At 37.1% G+C, this 19465-nt stretch overlaps 1 protein-coding gene across 6 annotated transcripts in view; it reads left to right on the top strand.

The window, feature by feature from the left end:
- ZNF736 (zinc finger protein 736) overlaps window positions 1-19465 on the top strand; it is a 49832-nt gene that overhangs the window by 21072 nt on the left and 9295 nt on the right. For all 6 annotated transcript variants that reach the window (XM_031012896.3, XM_063708568.1, XM_055346935.2 and 3 more), the window contains 2 exons: window positions 8340-8466; window positions 8969-9064. In XM_031012896.3, the coding sequence (XP_030868756.1) occupies window positions 8340-8466; window positions 8969-9064 (223 nt within the window). The remainder of the gene's footprint in view (window positions 1-8339; window positions 8467-8968; window positions 9065-19465) is intronic.

A 19465-nucleotide genomic window follows, 5' to 3' on the forward strand; every position in this document is an offset into this window, starting at 1 on the left:
AGAAATATGAGTTATGGCCTTAAGGAGGTAGAGAAAGAGTTATTACTTTTCATAATTACAAGTAGTTATATATAGACTAATCTTTTAATCTTCTCAAAATATGAATAGTTTACACACCACATTTATAGTACTAAAAATTCTGTCTTTGTCTGTGTCCTTCATATTACCAGTGAGTTTTGTACCACATGTTTTCTTATTGCTCATTAATGTCCTATTCATTTAGATTGAAGAACTGCCTTTAGCATTTTTTGTGGGACAGGTCTGGGGGTGTTAATAAAATCTCTCAGCTTGTTTGTCAGTTTTTTTTTTTTTTTTTTTATGGTAGAAGGATATTTTTGCTGGATGTATTATTCTAGGATAAAAGTTCTGGCCTGTAAGATTTCCATCTCCTGGTCTGTACGATTTCCACTGATGAGTCCACTGTCAAACATATTGGTGCTTGTTTGAATGTTATTTGTTTCTTTTCTCTGCTGCTTTTAGAATCCTTTATCTTTGAACTTTGAGAGTTTTATTGAAGATCTTCAGGTAGTCGGCCGGGCGCGGTGGCTCACGCCTGTAATCCCAGCACTTTGGGAGTCTGAGGTGGGCGGATCACAAGGTCAGGAGATTGAAACCGTCCTGGCTAACATGGTGAAACCCCGTCTCTACTTAAAAAATACAAAAAATTAGCCAGGTGTGGTGGCGGGCGCCTGTAGTCCCAGCTACTTGGGAGGCTGAGGCAGGAGAATGGCGTGAACCCAGGAGGTGGAGCTTGCAGTGAGCTGAGATTGTGCCACTGCACTCCAGCCTGGGCGACAGAGCGAGACTCTGTCTGAAAAAAAAACTTCAGGTAGTCATATTTAAGTGAATTGTGCTTGGTATTCTATAACCTTCTTGTACTTGAATATTAATACTTTTTTTTTAGGTATGGGAAGTTCTAGTTATCCCTTTGAATAAACTTTCTACCCAGAACTTTTTCTCTACCTCCTCTTTAAGGCCATATTTCTTAGAGTTGCCCTCTTGAGGTTATTTTTTTTTTTGGTCTCATCTGACTGTATCTGTTCAAATAACCTGTGTTCAAACTCACTAATTCTTATGCTTGATCAGTTCTGCTGTTGAGAGACTCTAATGAATTCTTCAATGTCTTTTGAATTTTCAGCACCAGAATTTTTGCTAGATTCTTCAAAATGATTTTAATCAATTTATCAATTTTATTGGATCCAGATTCTGAATTTCTTTTTCTTTTTTTTTTTTTTTTGTTATTTTGAATTTTGCTGAGCTTTTTTGAATTTCCTGTCTGAAAGGTTACATATCTCTGTCTCAGGATTTGCACACTAGTGCCTTACTTGGCTCATTTAATGAGGTTGTGTTTTCCTGAATAGTCTTAATTTTTGTGAATGTTCATTGAAGTCTGGGCATTAATGAGTTAGGTATTTATTTTAGTTTTTGCATTCTGGCCTTTTTAATACCTGTCTTTCTTAGAAAGGCTTTCCAAGTATTCAAAGGAAATTGAGTATTGTAATCTAAGTCTGATCATTGCAGTCATATCTGCATTAGGGGGCACCCCAATTTGAATAACACTGTGATACTTGCAGACTTGTAGAGGTACCACTTTGGTGGTCATAGGTAAGATCCAAGAGAGTCTCTGGGTTACCAGGCAGACTCTTTTTCTATTTTTTTACATTCTGCCAAATAAATGGAATCTCTCTCTCTCTGCATGCTGAGCTACTTGGAGCTGGGGTGGGTGTAACACAGGCACCCCTGTGGCCACCATCACTAGGACTACACTAAGTCAGACCCAAAGCCAGCACAGGACTGGCTCTCACATAAGGCCCACAGTGACCACTACCTAGCTACTACTGATGTTCACTCAAGACCCAAGTTCTCTTCAGTAGGTGGTGAATCCAGCCAGGCTCATGTCTTTCCTTCAGGGCAGTGAGCTCTGGGCTGGGGGTAGCAAAATGCCTTTGGTAGCAAGAACATGGAGTCAGAAACCTTAGGAATCTACTTGGTGCCCTATTCTGTTGTGGCTTAGCTGGCACCAAGGCCATGAGACAACATCCTTCCTACTCTTTTTTCTCTTTTATCAAGCATAAGAAGCCACTCCCCATGGCCGCCACCACCCAGAGTCCACAACAAGTACTGCTAGGCTACTGCTGATATCCACTGAAGACCTAAGGGGTCTTCGGTCAGCTTGTGGTGAACTCTGCCAGGCCTGCTTCTTTTGCTTCAGGGAGGTGGGGTTTTTTTTTGTTTTGTTTTGTTTTTGAGACGGAGTCTCGCTCTGTAGCCCAGGCTGGAGTGCAGTGGAGTGATCTTGGCTCACTGCAAGCTCCGCCTCCCGGGTTCCCGCCATTCTCCTGCCTCAGCCTCCCAAGTAGCTGAGACTACAGGTGCCCACCACCGCGCCGGCTAATTTTTTTGTATTTTTTAGTAGAGATGGGGTTTCACTGTGTTAGCCAGGATGGTCTCCATCTCCTGACCTCGTGATCCGCCCGCCTCGGCCTCCCAAAGTGCTGGGATTACAGGCCTGAGCCACCGCGCCCGGCTGGGAAGTGGGTTTTTTTTCTGACCTAGGGTGGTTCCAGAAATGTCATCCAGGAGCCAAGGCCTGAAATCAGAGACCTCAGGAGCTACCTTGTTACGGCTACCCCACTATGGCTGAGCTGCTAATCAAGCTTCAAGACAAAGTCCCTTCTTCCCTCTCTTTTCCTCAAGCAGGAGTCTCTCCACATGGCTGCAGCAGCTTGGATTGCACTGTACTGGGTCTCACCCGCCGAAGGGCTGCAGCGAGTTACTGCTTACTGGTTACTGCTGATGTTTATTCAAGGCCCGAGGGCTCTTTACTCAGCAGGTGATGAATGCTGCCAGAACCGGTACCTTCCCTTCAAGGCAGTGTGTTCTCTTCTGGCCCAGGGTATGTCTAGAACTGTCACTCAGGAACTAAGTCCTAGAATAGGAGCCTCAGGGCTTTTTCTGATGCCGTATTCTACTGTGGCTGAGATGATGTCCCAGTTGCAGGACAAAGTTTTTATTAACTCTTCTCTCCCCTTTCCTCAAGTAGAAAGAAAGATTTTCTCCTGGAGCTGTGAACTGCACTGCCTGTGCCTAGGGTAAGGGTAATGCAGGCACTTTCTTGGCCATCCCAGTTGGCATCTCACAAGGTCACATGCACTTCAAGTTTTCTGGCTCTGAGCCTAGCAAAGCACCAGGATTTGCCCAGGAGTTGCAGTCCCAGTGGCTTAGACTGCCTTTCAAGTTTATTTAGAACCCCAGAGTGCTTTAGCCCATGGTGGTGGGGCTACCTGAAACTCGGGTTTTGATTACTGAAATGGACAATTCCTCTCTGACTAGGGCTAGTCTGAGTGCTCCCTCTGTAGGCTCTGGCTGAATTCTGCCCCATGCTGCTTTCTGCTATGACAGGCAGCACTGAGTTTTACTGCACAGTCTCACAATCACCGCACTCTCCCTTCTCTAAGCACATGGATTTTCTCTCTCTGCCGAGCTGCACTCCCAGGGAATGGAGGAGGGCTGCTGTTGGCAATTAACAGCTTTCTTTTTTACCCTCTTCACTGCCTCTTTGATTTGATGCTAAAACTAGGTCCTGTGATCACTCCCCAGAGTTTTTTGCTCTTATGAAGATGCTTCTTATTTGGATAGTCATTCTATTTGGTGTTTTATCTGGGGGATGATTGCTGGAGGGTGCTATTTAGTCATCTTGCTCCACTTCCCTTGCAGCCATGTTGTTTGAATTAAGTGCCACATATGAGGCTAAGGTGAACCCGGGGTCAATCACGAGCGCTTTCAGATACATTCACGAGAGGTGAGTTTAGCTTTAGTTCCAAATGAAGATCATAGAGACTGCTCTGCTTGGATTTGGTAGAGGCAGGTCAGTGTGGCCCATATTCCCATTGCTGCAGTAGAAATTTCTGGCATCTGTGGCAGAGAAAGGCAACTGAGTGTTGGAAAGGGGAGACTCACATTTTGGTTTTTATGTAGGATTTTACTGGTTCTGAACCTCTCTTGTGATAAAGAACAAAGGCAGACTTTATCTGCAATTCTAGGTCCTTCTGCCTGTGGGTGTGGTGGTTTCAGGGGAGGGAGTTTTGCTCATGCTTCAAAGGCATATTCTCAAGAAACAGGTTTAATTTGTGCAGATAATCACACCTGGGAAGGGATCACAGAGAAGGAGAAAAAGAAAGAAATGGCTTATTCTGAGGTGAATGTGTCTCAGGTCAGAGACTGTGTCCACTTTTTCTTCTGAAATATCATGTGTGTAGAACTTGCAAATGTTTACTTCTCTACTATCAGGGGAACCTGCCCCCAGTCTTTCTGTTTTCCATAAGTGTCAGCCAGCTGAGAAATAAAGAGAAAGGGTATAAAAAGAAGAATTTTACTGGGCCACCAGGGGTGACATCACATATTGGTAGGACTGTGATACCCACCTGAGTCTCAGACTAGCAAGTTTTTATTAAGGGTTTCAAAAGGGGAGGGGGTGTAAAACAGGGAGTAGGTACAAAGATCACATGCTTCAAAGGGCAAAAAGCAGAACGAAGATCACATGCTTCTGAGGGAACAGGACAAAAGGCAAAGCAGAACTGATATGGGTCTGGGTTCAGCTGTGCACGTATTGTCTTGATAAACATCTTAAACAACAGAAAACAGGTTTCAAGAGCAGAGAACCCGTCTGACCACAAATTTACCAGGGCGGAGTTTTTCCCCACCCTAGTAAGCCTGAGGGTACTGCAGGAGACCAGGGTGTATCTCAGTCCTTATCTCAACCACACAAGATGGACACTCCCAGAGCTGCCGTTTATAGACCTCCCCCCAGGAGTGCATTCCTTTCCCAGGATATTAATATTAATATTCCTTGCTAGGAAAAGAATTTAGCAATATCTCTCCTACTTGCATGCCCGTTTATAGGCTCTCTGCAAGAAGAAAAATATGGCTCTTTTTGCCCGACCCCGCAGGTACTCACACCTTATGGTTGTCTTCCCTTGTTCCCTAAAAATCACTGTTATTCTGTTCTTCTTCAAGGTGCAATGATTTCATATTGTTTAAACACACGTTTTACAATCAGTTTGTACAGTTAACACAATTATTACAGTGGTCCTGAGGTGACATACATCCTCAGCTTACAAAGATAACAGATTAAGAGATTAAAGTAAAGACAGGCATAAGAAATTACAAAAGCATTATTTGGGAACTGATAAATGTCCATGAAATTTTCACAATTCATGTTCCTCTGCCGTGGCTCCAGCTGCTCCCTCCATTCAGGGTCCCTGACTTCCCGCAACACGCTACTTGTGATGTTTTGCGTTATCAGTTTAACTCCTTTTTCACTTTTTATTCTCATGATAGTCAAAGGGCTCTGAGAAATACTTTTTCCTTATATACCAGAGCCTTCTCCTTATTCCCTACATCCCAGCTTTTAATAAGCCGTGAAAAAATTGTCACCATGAATTTATACCTGCAACATTACAAATGTTTCTTGTGGCTGTCAAACATGGAAAGGTGTGGAGGCCCAAGATTCCTGTTTGAGATGGGATCAGGTCTTTGGTTATCAGTGAAGAAGGAGACCGTGTACTGTTTAGCTTCCATTAAATATATGCAAAACTGCTTATAAAAATGCACATTTAATGAGAATGGTCTTTATTGCCCAGGATAACTCAGAAAGTTCTGAATAAAAAATAGAAGAGACTTCCTCTCTAGGATGCTAAAGCAAGGAAATAAAAGAGGACACAAATGGAAAAAAAAAATCCGTGCTCATGGATAGGAAGAATCAATATCATGAAAATGGCAATACTACCCAAAGTAATTTATAGATTCGATGCTATTCCCATCAGGCTACCATTGATTTTCTTCGCAGAATTAGAAAAAATACTTTAAATTTTATATGGAACCAAAAAAGAGCCCATATAGTCAACACAGTCCTAAGCAAAAAGAACAAAGCTGGAGGCATCACGCTATCTGACTTGAAACTATACTACAAGGCTACAGTAACCAAAACAGCATGGTACTGGTACCAAAACAGATATATAGACCAATGTAACAGAACAGAGGCCTCAGAAATAACACCACACATATACAACCATCTTATCTTTGACAAACCTGACAAAAATAAGCAATGGGGAATGGATTCCCTATTTAATAAATGGTGCTTGGAAAACTGGCTAGCCATATGCAGAAAACAGAAACTGGACCACCCTTCCTTACACCTTATACAAAAATTAACTCAAGATGGATTAAAGACTTAAATGTAAAACCTAAAACCATGAAAACTCTAGAAGAAAACCTAGGTAATACCGTTTAGGACATAGGCATGGGCAAAGACTTCATGACTAAAACACCAAAGGCAATGGCAACAAAAGCCAAAATTGACAAATGGAATCTAATTAAACTAAAGAGCTTCTGCATAGCAAAAGAAACTGTCATCAGTGAACAGGCAGCCTACAGAATGGGAGAAAATTTTTGCAATATATGCATCCGACAAAGGGCAAATACCCAGAATCTACAAGGAACTTAAATAAATTTACAAGAAAAAAGCAATCCCATCAAAAAGTGGGTGAAGGATGTAAACAGACACTTCTCAAAAGAAGATATTTATGCAGCCAACAAACATAAAAAAAAGTTCATCATCACTGGTCATTAGAGGAATGCAAATCAAAACCACAATGAGACACTATCTCACACCAGTTAGAATGGCGAGCATTAAAAAGTCAGGAAACAGATACTGGCAAGGATGTGGAGAAATAGGAACGCTTTTACACTGTTGGTGGGAGTGTAAATTAGTTCAACCATTGTGGAAGACAGTGTGGTGATTCCTCAAGGATCTAGAACCAGAAATACCATTTGACCCAGCAATCTCATTACTGGGTATATGCCCAAAGGATTTTAAATCATTCTGCTATAAAGACACATGCACACATATGTTTATTGCAGCACTATTTACAATAGCAAAGACTTGCAGCAAACCCAAATGCCCATCAATGATAGACTGGATAAAGAAAATGTGGCACATGTACACCATGGAATACTATGCAGCCATAAAAAAGAATGAGTTCACATCCTTTGCTGGGACATGGATGAAGCTGGAACCATCATTCTCTGCAAACTAACAAACTAACACAGGAACAGAAAACCAAACACCGCATGTTCTCACTCATAAGTAGGATTTGAACAGTGAGAACACATGGACACAGGGAGGGAAACATCACACTCCAGGGCCTGTCAGCAGATGGGGGCAAGGGGAAGGAGAGCAATAGGACAAATACCTAATGCATGTGGGGCTTAAAACCTAGATGACGGGTTGATAGGTGCAGCAATCCACCATGACACATGTATACCTATGTAACAAACCTGCACATTCTGCACATGTATCCCAGAACTTAAAGTTTAAAAAAAAAAAAAGTTTAGCCAAAAATTAGAGATTACAGAACATGGGAGATATTTGTAGCTTACATTTTTCCTAAAACTGATGTTTCTTCGTGACTAGACTCAGATTGTTGACCCTTTTTTGTGTTAATGTTAATAATAGCACAGTAGTCTTGTATCCTTCTTTGTTAATCAGCACCTGATAACAAATTTCTTTTAATATAGTTGATCTTAATTTATTTACTTGGTAAATACGCTTTCTGACAGATATTTTTCACTCTACAGTTAATTATTTTTCTCTATTAATAGATACCTTGGGGAGTTTATCAAGTGATGTGCAAAAACAAGATTAAGCCATGTTTAATCTGATAGCTCTTCTTTCTTCCTACCTTCTCTTTGCATATCGCTTGCTATGGAAAATGAAGGCTCTCGTCTTTCTTTACTGGTCAAATAAACTAAAAACCTAGGCTGTGCCACTTACTGAATTTTTGACAAAATATTCTCCTTGGGCCAGAAGCAACGATACCACTGGCAAACTTCTTACAAATTTGGAAACTCAAGCTTTACGCTAGATCTTCAGAGTCAAAATCTAGGTTTTAACAAGATCTCCTGTTCATTGCTATACACAGTAAGATTTGAGAAGTATGCTTTTAACTCACCATGAAGTTTCCATATGGGAACTATAGACAACTTTTCTTGTATTATGTAAATGTAGCATTAAGAAATGTACATGCCTGTGTTAATGTCCTTTATTTTATACTGTATCATCAAGAAAAGTATTGCACATCCACTGGTTTCATGATCTTATGCCATCTTTTCTCAGAGTTAAAAATACACTAGAGAATATTTCTGTGCTAGAAAGTATCCTACTGGATAACTCCAGTAACTCATATAAGTCAGAACCAGCTCTCTTTATTCTCATTTTACCTGATGTCAAATCAAGAATTCTTTCTATGGTCACTTGGTAAATATGTTTTGTTTTCCAGGGAGTGCTGACATTCAGGGATGTGGCTGTAGAATTCTCCCCAGAAGAGTGGGAATGCCTGGACTCTGCTCAGCAGCGTTTGTATAGGGATGTGATGTTAGAGAACTATGGAAACCTGGTCTCCTTGGGTGAGAATAACTTCAATATACAACTCATATTCTACATTAAATATTTTATTTTCTTCTGGTTTTTTTGGAGGTTCTGCTTTGCATAAATGAGTTTCAGAATCCTGCTTCAAAAAGAAAAAATTGGGTATCTGTTGAGGTAGAAAATATAATCTTCAAGATGTTTCATCTTAACATTAATCTTTCCCTTTTTTGAGCTCATCTGTATACTTCAGTCTAAATTAGTGGTAATATCAGAAATTTAGTAGCATAAAATATTGTTACCCACACCTAAAAATGCAATTTTCACAGCTGATTTTTGATTCAGTATTACTGGGTAATAGAGCTAAGAACCACAGATTTAAAATACTTTCTAAATATTCTAAAGTTTCTGTTAGGAAACAGTATATTGAAATTAATTTTCTAGAGTCTTCTATAATGTTCTCTCTTCTCTACTGAGCATAGTACTAGATTAGTAATCAGATTATCCTAGCAAGAGTCATGTTATTTTTTTCTAATAAAACAGGTCTTGCTATCTTTAAGCCAGACTTGATGACCTGTCTGGAGCAAAGAAAAGAGCCTTGGAAAGTGAAGAGACAGGAGGCAGTAGCCAAACACCCAGGTAGGTGGGAGTGAATGAAGCAGATGACACAAATGACGGATCCCAATGTCAAGGAGGAAGCCAAACCTTTAAACATGCTTCCAGAAGCTCTGCTCCAGTGGAAATGGTTTCTGAGAAACCTTCATTTCTTTCTCTTGCTTTAACATAGGGACATTTTTTGTCCCATTCTTCTGAATTTTCCAAGCACTGTACTTCCCCTTCAGTAATATGTGTGTGTGTGTGTGTTGTGTGTGTGTTTTGTTTTGTTTTTTGTTTTTAGTTTACAGCAATAATGAAAGTCTTTCATGGCTTGACAGAAAATGTGTGATTTGACTGCTTTTCCATTGCTTTGGGGAAACAGCAATATCTGTATTTTTGAGAAACTCTGTATTAAACCATTTTTTTAAGTTCTGTTTTTGGATAATGTCTAAATATTTAAGTTTTGGTGATATTACAATTTGGATCAGAAATCCCAGGAACACCACAAAAAGATGTGTGCTTCCTGCTTTATAATTTTCTATTCTATGGAACCTTCAAACGTGATTTTACAGAAATTTATACTCAGTAATTATATCAAAACACTAAGCATCTCCCTAAATGAAACAAACTCTAAAATTGTGTTACTTCAAATGTTATTCTTTTCATATAAACAAATGTTGGTAAATATGGCCAAATTCCTCAACTGTATGTAATATAGTTCAGTGTATCTACTTCATACGTTTATTAAATATACTATGTCATTGGGGAGCTTAAAACATTGCTGAGTATTTTTTTTTTGGTTTTTTTGTTTTTTTGTTTTTTTGAGACAGAGTTTTGCTCTTGTTGCCCAAGCTGGAGTGCAATGGCACGATCTCGGCTCCCTGCAACCTCCGCCTCCCAGGTTCAAGCGATTCTTCTGCCTCAGCCTCCCTAGTAGCTGGGATTACAGGCATGTGCCACCACACCTGGCTAATTTTGTATTTTTAGTAGAGACAGGGTTTCTCCATATTGGTCAGGCTGGTCTCGAACTCCCAACCTCAGGTGATCTGCCTGCCTTGGCCTCCCAAAGTGCTAGGATTATAGGTATGAGCCACTGTGCCTAGCCTGCTGAGTACATATTAAACTCTCAATTTTAACTTTATTTTAAACGACATCGTTTTGTGGTTTTATTTAGTATGAAGCTTACTGTGATTGTATCATTCATATGTATATATATAAACACATTTATATACGCATGTGTATGACACACATATAATCCCAGTAACGCAAATTTTTTCACAAATAATTGAATACCTATGTATTGTATACAATGTATTGATTTTGTATGTGTATACATAAATGATTAATACAATCAAATTAATGAACAAACACATTTATGACCTTACAAATTACCTTTTTTGTAGTGAAAACAATTAAGATCTCTCAGCAAATTTTCAGCATACATAACAATATTACTTTCAGTAGTCATAAAGCTGTACCTTAGGTTACCATAACTTGTTTGTCTTTTAACTGAAAATTTGTACCATTTGAACAACATACTCCACTTTCTCCACCTCCAGGGCCTAGCACTCACCTCTATACTCTCTTCTTCTAGGAGTCCAACCTTATTATATTCTCCATAGAAGTGAGATCATACAGTATTTGTCTGTTTCTGTGATGTTTCACTTGGCATAACGTCATCTAGGTCCATCCATGTTGTAGAAATGGCAGGGCTTTATTATTTTTTATGGCTGAATAATATTCTATTTTGTATATATACCATGGTTTTTTTTTTTGTGCAGTCAGTTTCCACAAACACTTTAGATTGCTTTCATATCTTGACAATTGTGAAAAATGTTTCAATGAACATGGAGGTGCAGGTATTTCTTTGAGATAGTAAATTTATTGTATATGCAGAAATAAGATAGCTGAATTGTATAGTAGTACTACTAAAAAATTTTTAAAAGAACCTACATTCTAGATTTCATAATGTCTCTAAAAAATTGCACATCACTAAAATTGTACAGCATCTTTTCTTTAATATATTGTCAACACTTGTTATAAATCTTCTTCTTGATATTAGCAGTCCTAACAGGTATAAAGTAATATCTCACAATGAATTTAATTTGCATCTGCCAGATTGGTGACATTGAGCACCTTTCTATATACCTGTTGCCCAACTGTATGTTTTCATTTGTAAACATTTATTTAGTCCTTGGCTGATTTTTAAATTTTGTTACTACTATTATAGTTGTTGCCTTTTATTTGCATGGGTTTCTTATATATTTTTTATACTAACCACTTATCAGATATGGTTTTCTTATTCTATTTTTTCTTGGTTCTACAGAAGTGTTTTAGTTTGATGCAGTTTCATTTGTTTATATTTGCTTTTATTGCTGTACTTTTGCTGTCGTATCCAAAAATTCACTTCAAGACCAATATTAAGGTTTCTTCATATGTTTTCTTTTAAGATTATTAAGAATTTATGTCATTCATTAGAGTCCTTATTTTATATTCAGTTAATTTTTAAATATTGTAAGAAAAGTGGTCTAATTTTATTCTTTTACTTGTGGATATTCAGTTTTCCCAGCCCCAAGTGTGGAAGAGACTATATTTTCTGCATTATGCATTCTCAGTGGCTCAGTGTCAAAGATGAGTTGATCTTACAAGGATGGATTTGTTTCCGGGCTCTCCATCCTGCTCCACTGATATCGGTGTGCATTTTTATGCACACATCATCCTGTTTTTAACAGTAGTCTTCATATGTAGTTTAAAATCAGAAAGTATAATGCCCCTAGCTTTGTTTTTAATCCTCAAAACTGCTTTGGATATTCAGTGTTTCTTGTAATTCCATATAAATTTTAAGATTGAATTTTCTATTACTTTGAAAAATTTTACTAAAATTTTAATAGGGCATTTATTGAATCTAAATTTTCCAATTTTATAAACTGCTCTCAGTAGGTACAAATCTTCTCTTGGGTCAATTAGCTGATAGAATCTTCTTGGGTATGCAGTGGAGAGGGGTTATATGTGGGTTACATGGCTGTTTCTTGGTCTGTTGTGGAGTTTGCTTTTAGTGGGTTTGTTACCAGGAGCCTGGGTAGTGGTTAATCCTGTCTTATTTCTTGGCAGACCGAATTGCCTTTAGGACTTTGATCTGTAGGGCCAGCACTAGGGCAGTGTTCTGCAGTACGGCTGGTATATGGTGTGCCTGATGTGTGTTTCTTACTGAGTATGTGGCAAGATTTCCCCAGGTAACTCTTTGAGTACTTAGGTTGGCAGAACTTGCCACAAACTGTGACTATCGGTGCTGAAACTGAGTCACTGAACTGTTTCAGAGAGCACAGTAAAGGCCAAGGTCTGCAGACCTACTGCTGTAACCACAAACAGGCATCTTTCTCTGGGTCTCTGGATATGCAGAACCACTCCTAGGCTATGGCTGGAAGGAGCTGGAGATGGTTATGGAGTCACTACAGAATTTTAAGTCAAGTCAAAATAGTTGAACCATTTCTTGACCTGTAGCCAAAGAGCAAGGGTTTTCAAGTTTGCCACCTATATGAGGACCTGCCTTTTCAAAATGACTTCAATCAATCTTTAGTTCTAGCAGGTTTTAAAACCCTCTCCCTGAAAAACAAAATTATTATAAAGGTCTCTTCTTTGAGAAGGAGTCTCACTATATCACCCAGGCTGGTCTCAAACTCCCAGCCTAAAATGATTCTTTTTCTGCCTCAGCCTACAAAGTTGCTAGGATTACAGGTGTGAACCACCATGTCTGTCAACATAATGGACTCCATGTAGTAGTTCTTATAAGACTTTTCTAGGGGTAATGAACACCCTTACCTTTGGTTCATGTTAGAAAGTCTTTATTTTTGTCTTATTTTTAAAGTAAATTTCTCCCAGATTACGTATCCTTGGTTGGTAGCATTTTTTTTCATCACTTTGAAATTTAGGAAGTTCTTAGTGAGTCCTTTTTTCTTCAAATAACCTCTTTATGACTTTTCTCCTGCATTCTTCTTCAAAGACTCCTTTCATGAATACATTGGTCTCCTTAATCATATCTAATAAATTAGTTACATATTCCATGTTGATGTTTTTCAACTTTTTTTGTTTTATTTTTTCATGACTCAATGTTTATAAATAATATGTCTTTAGTTTTCTGATTTTTGTTTTCTGATCATTAATTCTGTTGTGACTTACAAAATTTTTCAACAATTATTTTTCTGCCACAATTTCTACTGGGTTCTTTTTTTTAAATCTTTGTTCTATTTTTGTTATTGAGCATACTTAGTATCATTATTTTGACATCTTTGTCAGATAATGCAAAGATCTTCTTTTCTTAAGGATTGAGTTTTGGAAATTTATTTCTTCAAGTGGGGTATGTTTTCTGTTTTTTTTTTTTTTATGTTACGTGATCCTTTTATGAAATTTGAAAACTTAAAAACAGCCATCTAATCTAATATTTAAAGACTTGCTTAAAGAATGGCTGTAGCAATGAGCCAGGCTATAGATTTTTTAGTGCTTCACAAACATGTTCTCAGTTATGTCTTTGAACTTTTGTGTGTAATTTCTAAGTTAAAGAGATTTTTCCTCATTTTCTTGTCAGATTCTATAATCTTTTGCTTCCTTAGATGACTGTGGCATGGCAGTTCCTCTAGTATTATAACAACATTCACCTTCTAGCAGATACAAACTGTAATTCTCATTACTCCATCATTTTCACGTTAAGGGAGACAGACTCTATTAATCAGAACTTTAAACAGACCTGTTGTTTTAGATTTCTCTTGAGGATAATACTGGGAGTTGATTGTGTTTTACTTAGACCAATTGCTGTTGAAGGAAAGAAAGGTTGTGTTGGAAAGTCTTTAAGCTAGACCTGGTTACCTTCTGCAGCATAGAAAGTATTACTGGAATGTGAAACGAGTGGAAAGAATAGCCATACACTCAGATAGGTATGAATGATTTAGCAGATAACACATGTGATAGGTCCAAACGTGAAGGAGAAAACAAGAGTTTAAAATGTGGATTGGGAGGCTATTCTCCAATGGAATTGGTTCTTGAAAAGCCTCTTACTGTCATGGAGGACAATTTTTTGATGTATGCTTATTAAGCTTTTGAATTCTTTAAGTCTTCTATCCATTTAATCTGCTGGTGCATTGACAGAGAGAGACAACTCCTTTTTATGCTGTAAGGATCTAAATAATCTAACTGCTCTTCTATTGCTTTGAGGGATCTGGAAAATGTGTCCAAATTTTTGGAGGTGTTTTTAAAAATCTGTGCAGTATGTTAGAGAGGAGTAGGGAGATTTGGTTAAGAGATTTGAGAGAGACCCAGAACAGATGTCATATGTTTCTGCTTTATAATTTCCAATCAGTTGATCATACAGAAAATGAAAGTGAGAACTTTTATCAGAGCACAAAGCATCTGATTAAGTACAAGAAAATCTAAACATCTATTTCACTTCAAAAGTATATTTTTCTTAGTAGGAACTAAACTTAGAAATTTAAATTCTATATGACAATTGCCTCTACTGTGGAATAGTTGATTTTATCTACTCACCTCACAGAATTCCTAAAAACACTAATACCATAGGTTACTTAGAACACTGTCCAGCACATAATAAACATAATAAATTCCAAATTGTTACCTATTTCTTAATAACTATTATTTTATAATTTTATCTTCTTTACTATGAAGACTACTAGGGCTGTGTCTTATATATATGTTTTTCTTTCTGAATTGTGTGTAACAACTATGCCTGTAATTTCACAAGCTCTGAAGTAATGTGCTCAAATGTATATGTTGTATAAAAGGTGAACTAGATAATTAATAGGCACACCATATATTATAATCTTTGATTTATATGTTTAGGTTTACTGCATACAAAAAGATACTAGCATTTTCATCAACTTTTCTCAAACTTTGTCTATGTGATTGTATAAATTTATTTCTAATTATTTTATCTTATTCCATATTGTACTGTATTTATATTGTTTATATTATTTTAGTAATGTAATGCTTTGCTTCCAAAGGTCGCCTTGCCTTTACATTTTGTGCAAAAATAGCAGCTATACATTAATGACATAATAAATATGTCTAGTATTATTTAAGTGCCTATTCATATTTTCTCATCAAAGCTTTTTATGAATGATTATAATGCATTTTCTATAAAATGTTATTGCTTTCACTGTATACTAGTGATTCAAACTTTATTGTCTTCAACAGCAATGACATGAAATCACTCTAGTTGCCCATCAGTGGTGGATTGGATAAAGAATATGTGGTACCTATATACACATTGAAATACTACACAGCCAAAAAAAATTGTGTTCTTTGTAGCAACACTGATGCAGCTGAAAGCCCTTATCTTAAGTAAATTAATGGAAAAAAACCAGAAAGGCAAATACTGCATGTTCTTACTTATAAGTGACAGCTAAATATTGAGTATACATGGATATAAAAATGAAAACAATAGACACTGGGGACCACTAGAGGAGGAAGGGAAGAAAGAGACAAGGCCTGAAAAGCTACCTATGGGGTACTATGCTATCTATCTGAGTAGTAGTAGCAGTTATCCCAAACCTTAGCAATACATAATATACCCATGTAACAAACCTAGACATGTGGCCTCTGAACCTATAGGAAAAGTTGAAATTAAACAAAAATACCAAAATATGTGCTCTTTATAAATGTGCAGTCACAGTTAAAATGCTTGGCTATCTAGAATAATTATTGTTTGGTAGTACACTATGTTGATTCAATATCTTTTGGTTAATTCTTTTTGTTAAATTTTGTTCCACCATTTTATATTTTAGTGGCTTATGTTTTACAGTAGGCTATGTCACATTAATTGTGTTTTTAGTTTTTATGTATCATAATTTTATATGACAATAATTCAACTCTGTACACATTAAAACAATGTTTGGACAAAAGTCAGATATTGATCAGTCATACATATGTTGCCAATATAATTATTTCTGTGTTTGTTTGCCTGTGTAAATATTACCCCTATTTTATGACTTGTATATTTGCTTTTATTTTTTTTTATTTTTTTGTTAGTAGTCAATGATTGTTTTATTCTTAAGTGTAAGAAATACAAGGGCCGAGCATGGTGGCTCACACCTGTAATCCCTGCACTTTGGGAAGCGAAGGCGGGCAGATCACCTGAGGTCAGAAGTTCAAGACCAGCCTGGCCAACATGGCAAAACCCTGTCTCTAGTAAAAATATAAAATTAGCCAGGTGTGGTGGTGCGTGCCTATAATCCCAGCTCCTGCAGAGGCTGAGGCAGAAGAATCACTTGAACCTGGGAGGCAGAGGTTGCAGTGAGCCAAGACGGCACCACTGCACTCCAGCCTGGGCTTCAAGAGCAAAACTCTGTCTAAAAAATAAAAATTAAAAAAATTTAAAAATGTATACTCTTTAATATTTTCAGTTATATAGTTCAGCTTTGTTAAGTATATTGACATTTTTAGCAACATATCTTTAGAACATTTTATTTTTGTAAAAGAAATATGCTATACACATGAATCCACTACTCATTTTTCCCATTGTCTGGCCCTTTACAAACATCATTCTATTTTCTGTTTTTAAGGATGTAACTCTTTTACATATTCCATGTAAGTAGATTCATACAGTATTTTTGTGTGTGTGGCTGGCTTACTAATTTAGCATGTTGTCTTCAAAATTTGTCTTTATAATAGATATGAGAAGATTTCCTGCTTTTAAAAAGCTGATTAATATTCCCTTTTTTGTATTTTAAATTATATTTATCGATTCATTTGGTAAGGAAAGTTTAAATTGCTTTTACCTATTGGCTTTTGTGGATAATGCTTCAATATGGTGTACAAATAACTCACTTGACCATATATTCAAGAGTTTATATCTGTGCTGCATTGTGTTTCATTACTTTGGTGTTCTACCTTTATACCAGTACCAAAGTGCTTTGATTGATGTAGTTTTGTTTTGTGTTTGGAAATTGTTAAGCATAATGCTTCTAATATTTTTCTTCTTTTTAAAGATTGTCAGGCTTTTCATGTTACCTTGAGATCTTACGTAATTTTGTGGGTTTTTTTTTTCTTTTTGGAAAAGTAAAATTTATTTTATTTTTTATTTATGTATTTATTTTTTTGAGATGGAGTCTCGCTCTGTCACCCAGGCTGGAGTGCAGTGGCGCGATCTCGGCTCACTGCAAGCTCTGCCTCCCGGGTTCACACCATTCTTCTGCCGACGCCTCCGGAGTAGCTGGGGCTATAGTTGCTCGCCACCGCGCCTGGCTAATTTTTTTTTTTCTAGTAGAGACGGGGTTTCACCATGTTAGCCAGGATGGTCTCGATCTCCTGATCTCATGATCTGCCCGCCTCGGCCTCCCAAAGTGCTGGGATTACAGGTGTGAACCACTGCGCCCGGCCAGGAAAAGTAAAATTGAAAATTGAAAAAGGGGTGTGTTGAATGTGTGGGTCACTTTAAGCAGCATTGTGAAGATTCACAATGTTATGTCTTCCAACCCTTGAAAAAGAGCATGCTCAAAAGTGTGTTGTTGGTTGGGTGTGGTGGCTCATGCCTGTCATCCCAGCACTTTGGGAGGCCGAGGTGGGCACATCATAAGGTAAGGAGATCGAGACCATCCTGGCCAACATGGTGAAACCTTGTCTCTACTAAAATACAAAACATTAGCTGGGCGTGGTGGTGCATGTCTGTAGTCCCAGCTACTCGGGAGAGGAGGCTGAGGCAGGGGAATCACATGAACCCAGGAGGTGGAGGTTGCAGTGAGCTGAGATCGTGCCACTGCACTCCAGCCTGGTGACAGAGCAATACTCCATCTTAAAAAAAAAAAAAAAAAAAAAAAAAGGTGTGTTGTTTAATTTTTATGTTTTTTGAATTTTTCAGCTTTTCTTCTGTTACCGATTTCTAGTTTCATTCCATTTGGACCATAAATAATTGTCCGTAAAATTTCAATTAAAAAAATTGTTAAGACTTGTTTTGTGGTGTCACAGGTCATCCATCTAGGAAAATGTTTCATGAGCTATTGAAAAGAATGTGTATTCTGCTGTCTGTATACATTTGTTAGGTGTAATTATTTTATAGTGCATTCATGTTTTTTGTTCCCTCATTGATATTCTGTCTTGCTTTATGTATTAATGAAAGTGGGATGTTGATGTATCCTTCCATTATTATATTGCTGTCTATTTTTGCTTCAGTTCCGTCAATGTTTGCTTTATATGTTTGGGAAAACTGTCTTGTATTTATAGGTTCTCAGTGAATGAACCCTCTTATTATAATTGAATGTCCTACTTTGTCTCTTGTGAATTTTGACTTAAAGTAAATTATATGAAATATGACCGTTTTCAACTTAATAAATTGTTGCCTCTTCTCCTCTCATTTGGTTAACACTTGCGTAAAATGTATTTTTCACCCTGCCATTTTCAGTCTTTTTTTTTATTAGATCTAAAGTGAATCTCTTGAAGACATGATATAGTTAGATCTTGATGTAGATCTTGATATATGTCATGATATAGTTAGATTTTTTTTTTTCCATTTTGAAGGATACTTTTGCTGGATATAGTATTCTTGCTTAGACTTTTTTTTTTCCAGTGCTTTAACTATGTCATCCTACTCCCTTCTTGCCTGAAAGATTTATGTTCTTAAATTTACTCGTAATCTTGCAGAAGCATGCATATAAATAACACGTCTCTTCTTCCTGAATTCCAGATTCTCTTCTTGTCTGCGACTTGTAAAACATTGCTTGTGTTATGTCTTGTTAGAAATCTCTTTGTGTTATCTTAGTTGAAATTTGCTGAGCTTCTTGATTTTCTTATATTTTTTACTAATGTTGAAGTGCATATTAGTCTTTTTTTGTAGTTCTACTACACAATTTTTATTTCTGTGCTTTTTATCTTTTTGTTGGTTTCATTTTTGTTATTTCATTTTGTTTTTTTAATTTCCATTTTACTCATTGAGCATCATTGAGATGTAATTTTGATTTTCTAGGGTAATTTATTTTTTTTTCTTTTAAAAAATAGATCAAGACTTTAATTCAAATTGTCTCATGTAATTTTTACATCTCCTTTTTTTAATAATTGATTTCTGGATATTCTTTTTTATCTTTGAGCCATATTATCTTGATGTTTTGTATATGTTGTAATGTTGCAATTTGTATAATAAAAAGCCACATGTCAAAATCTGTATTAAGTGACTTTTGTCTGAGGGAATATGATACCAATTTTTTAGGCTAGAGAGTCTTGGAGTCTCTCAAGCCTGTTCTATGGATGTTTTCTCTGAGCTTGTGTGTTTTTTAGTTAAAAAATATTTGCCTTTTTTTTTTTTTTTTTTGAGTATTGCTCTTGTTGCCCAGACTGGAGTGCAATGTTACAAGCTTGGCTCATTGCAACCTCCACCTCCTGAGTTCAAGCGATTCTCCTTTCTTCTGCCTCAGCCTCCCAAGTAGCTGGGATTACAGGCACCTGCCA

Source organism: Gorilla gorilla, chromosome 6 (genome assembly GCF_029281585.2).
Source record: "Gorilla gorilla gorilla isolate KB3781 chromosome 6, NHGRI_mGorGor1-v2.1_pri, whole genome shotgun sequence".
In the NCBI taxonomy this organism is placed as follows: Eukaryota; Metazoa; Chordata; class Mammalia; order Primates; family Hominidae; genus Gorilla; species Gorilla gorilla.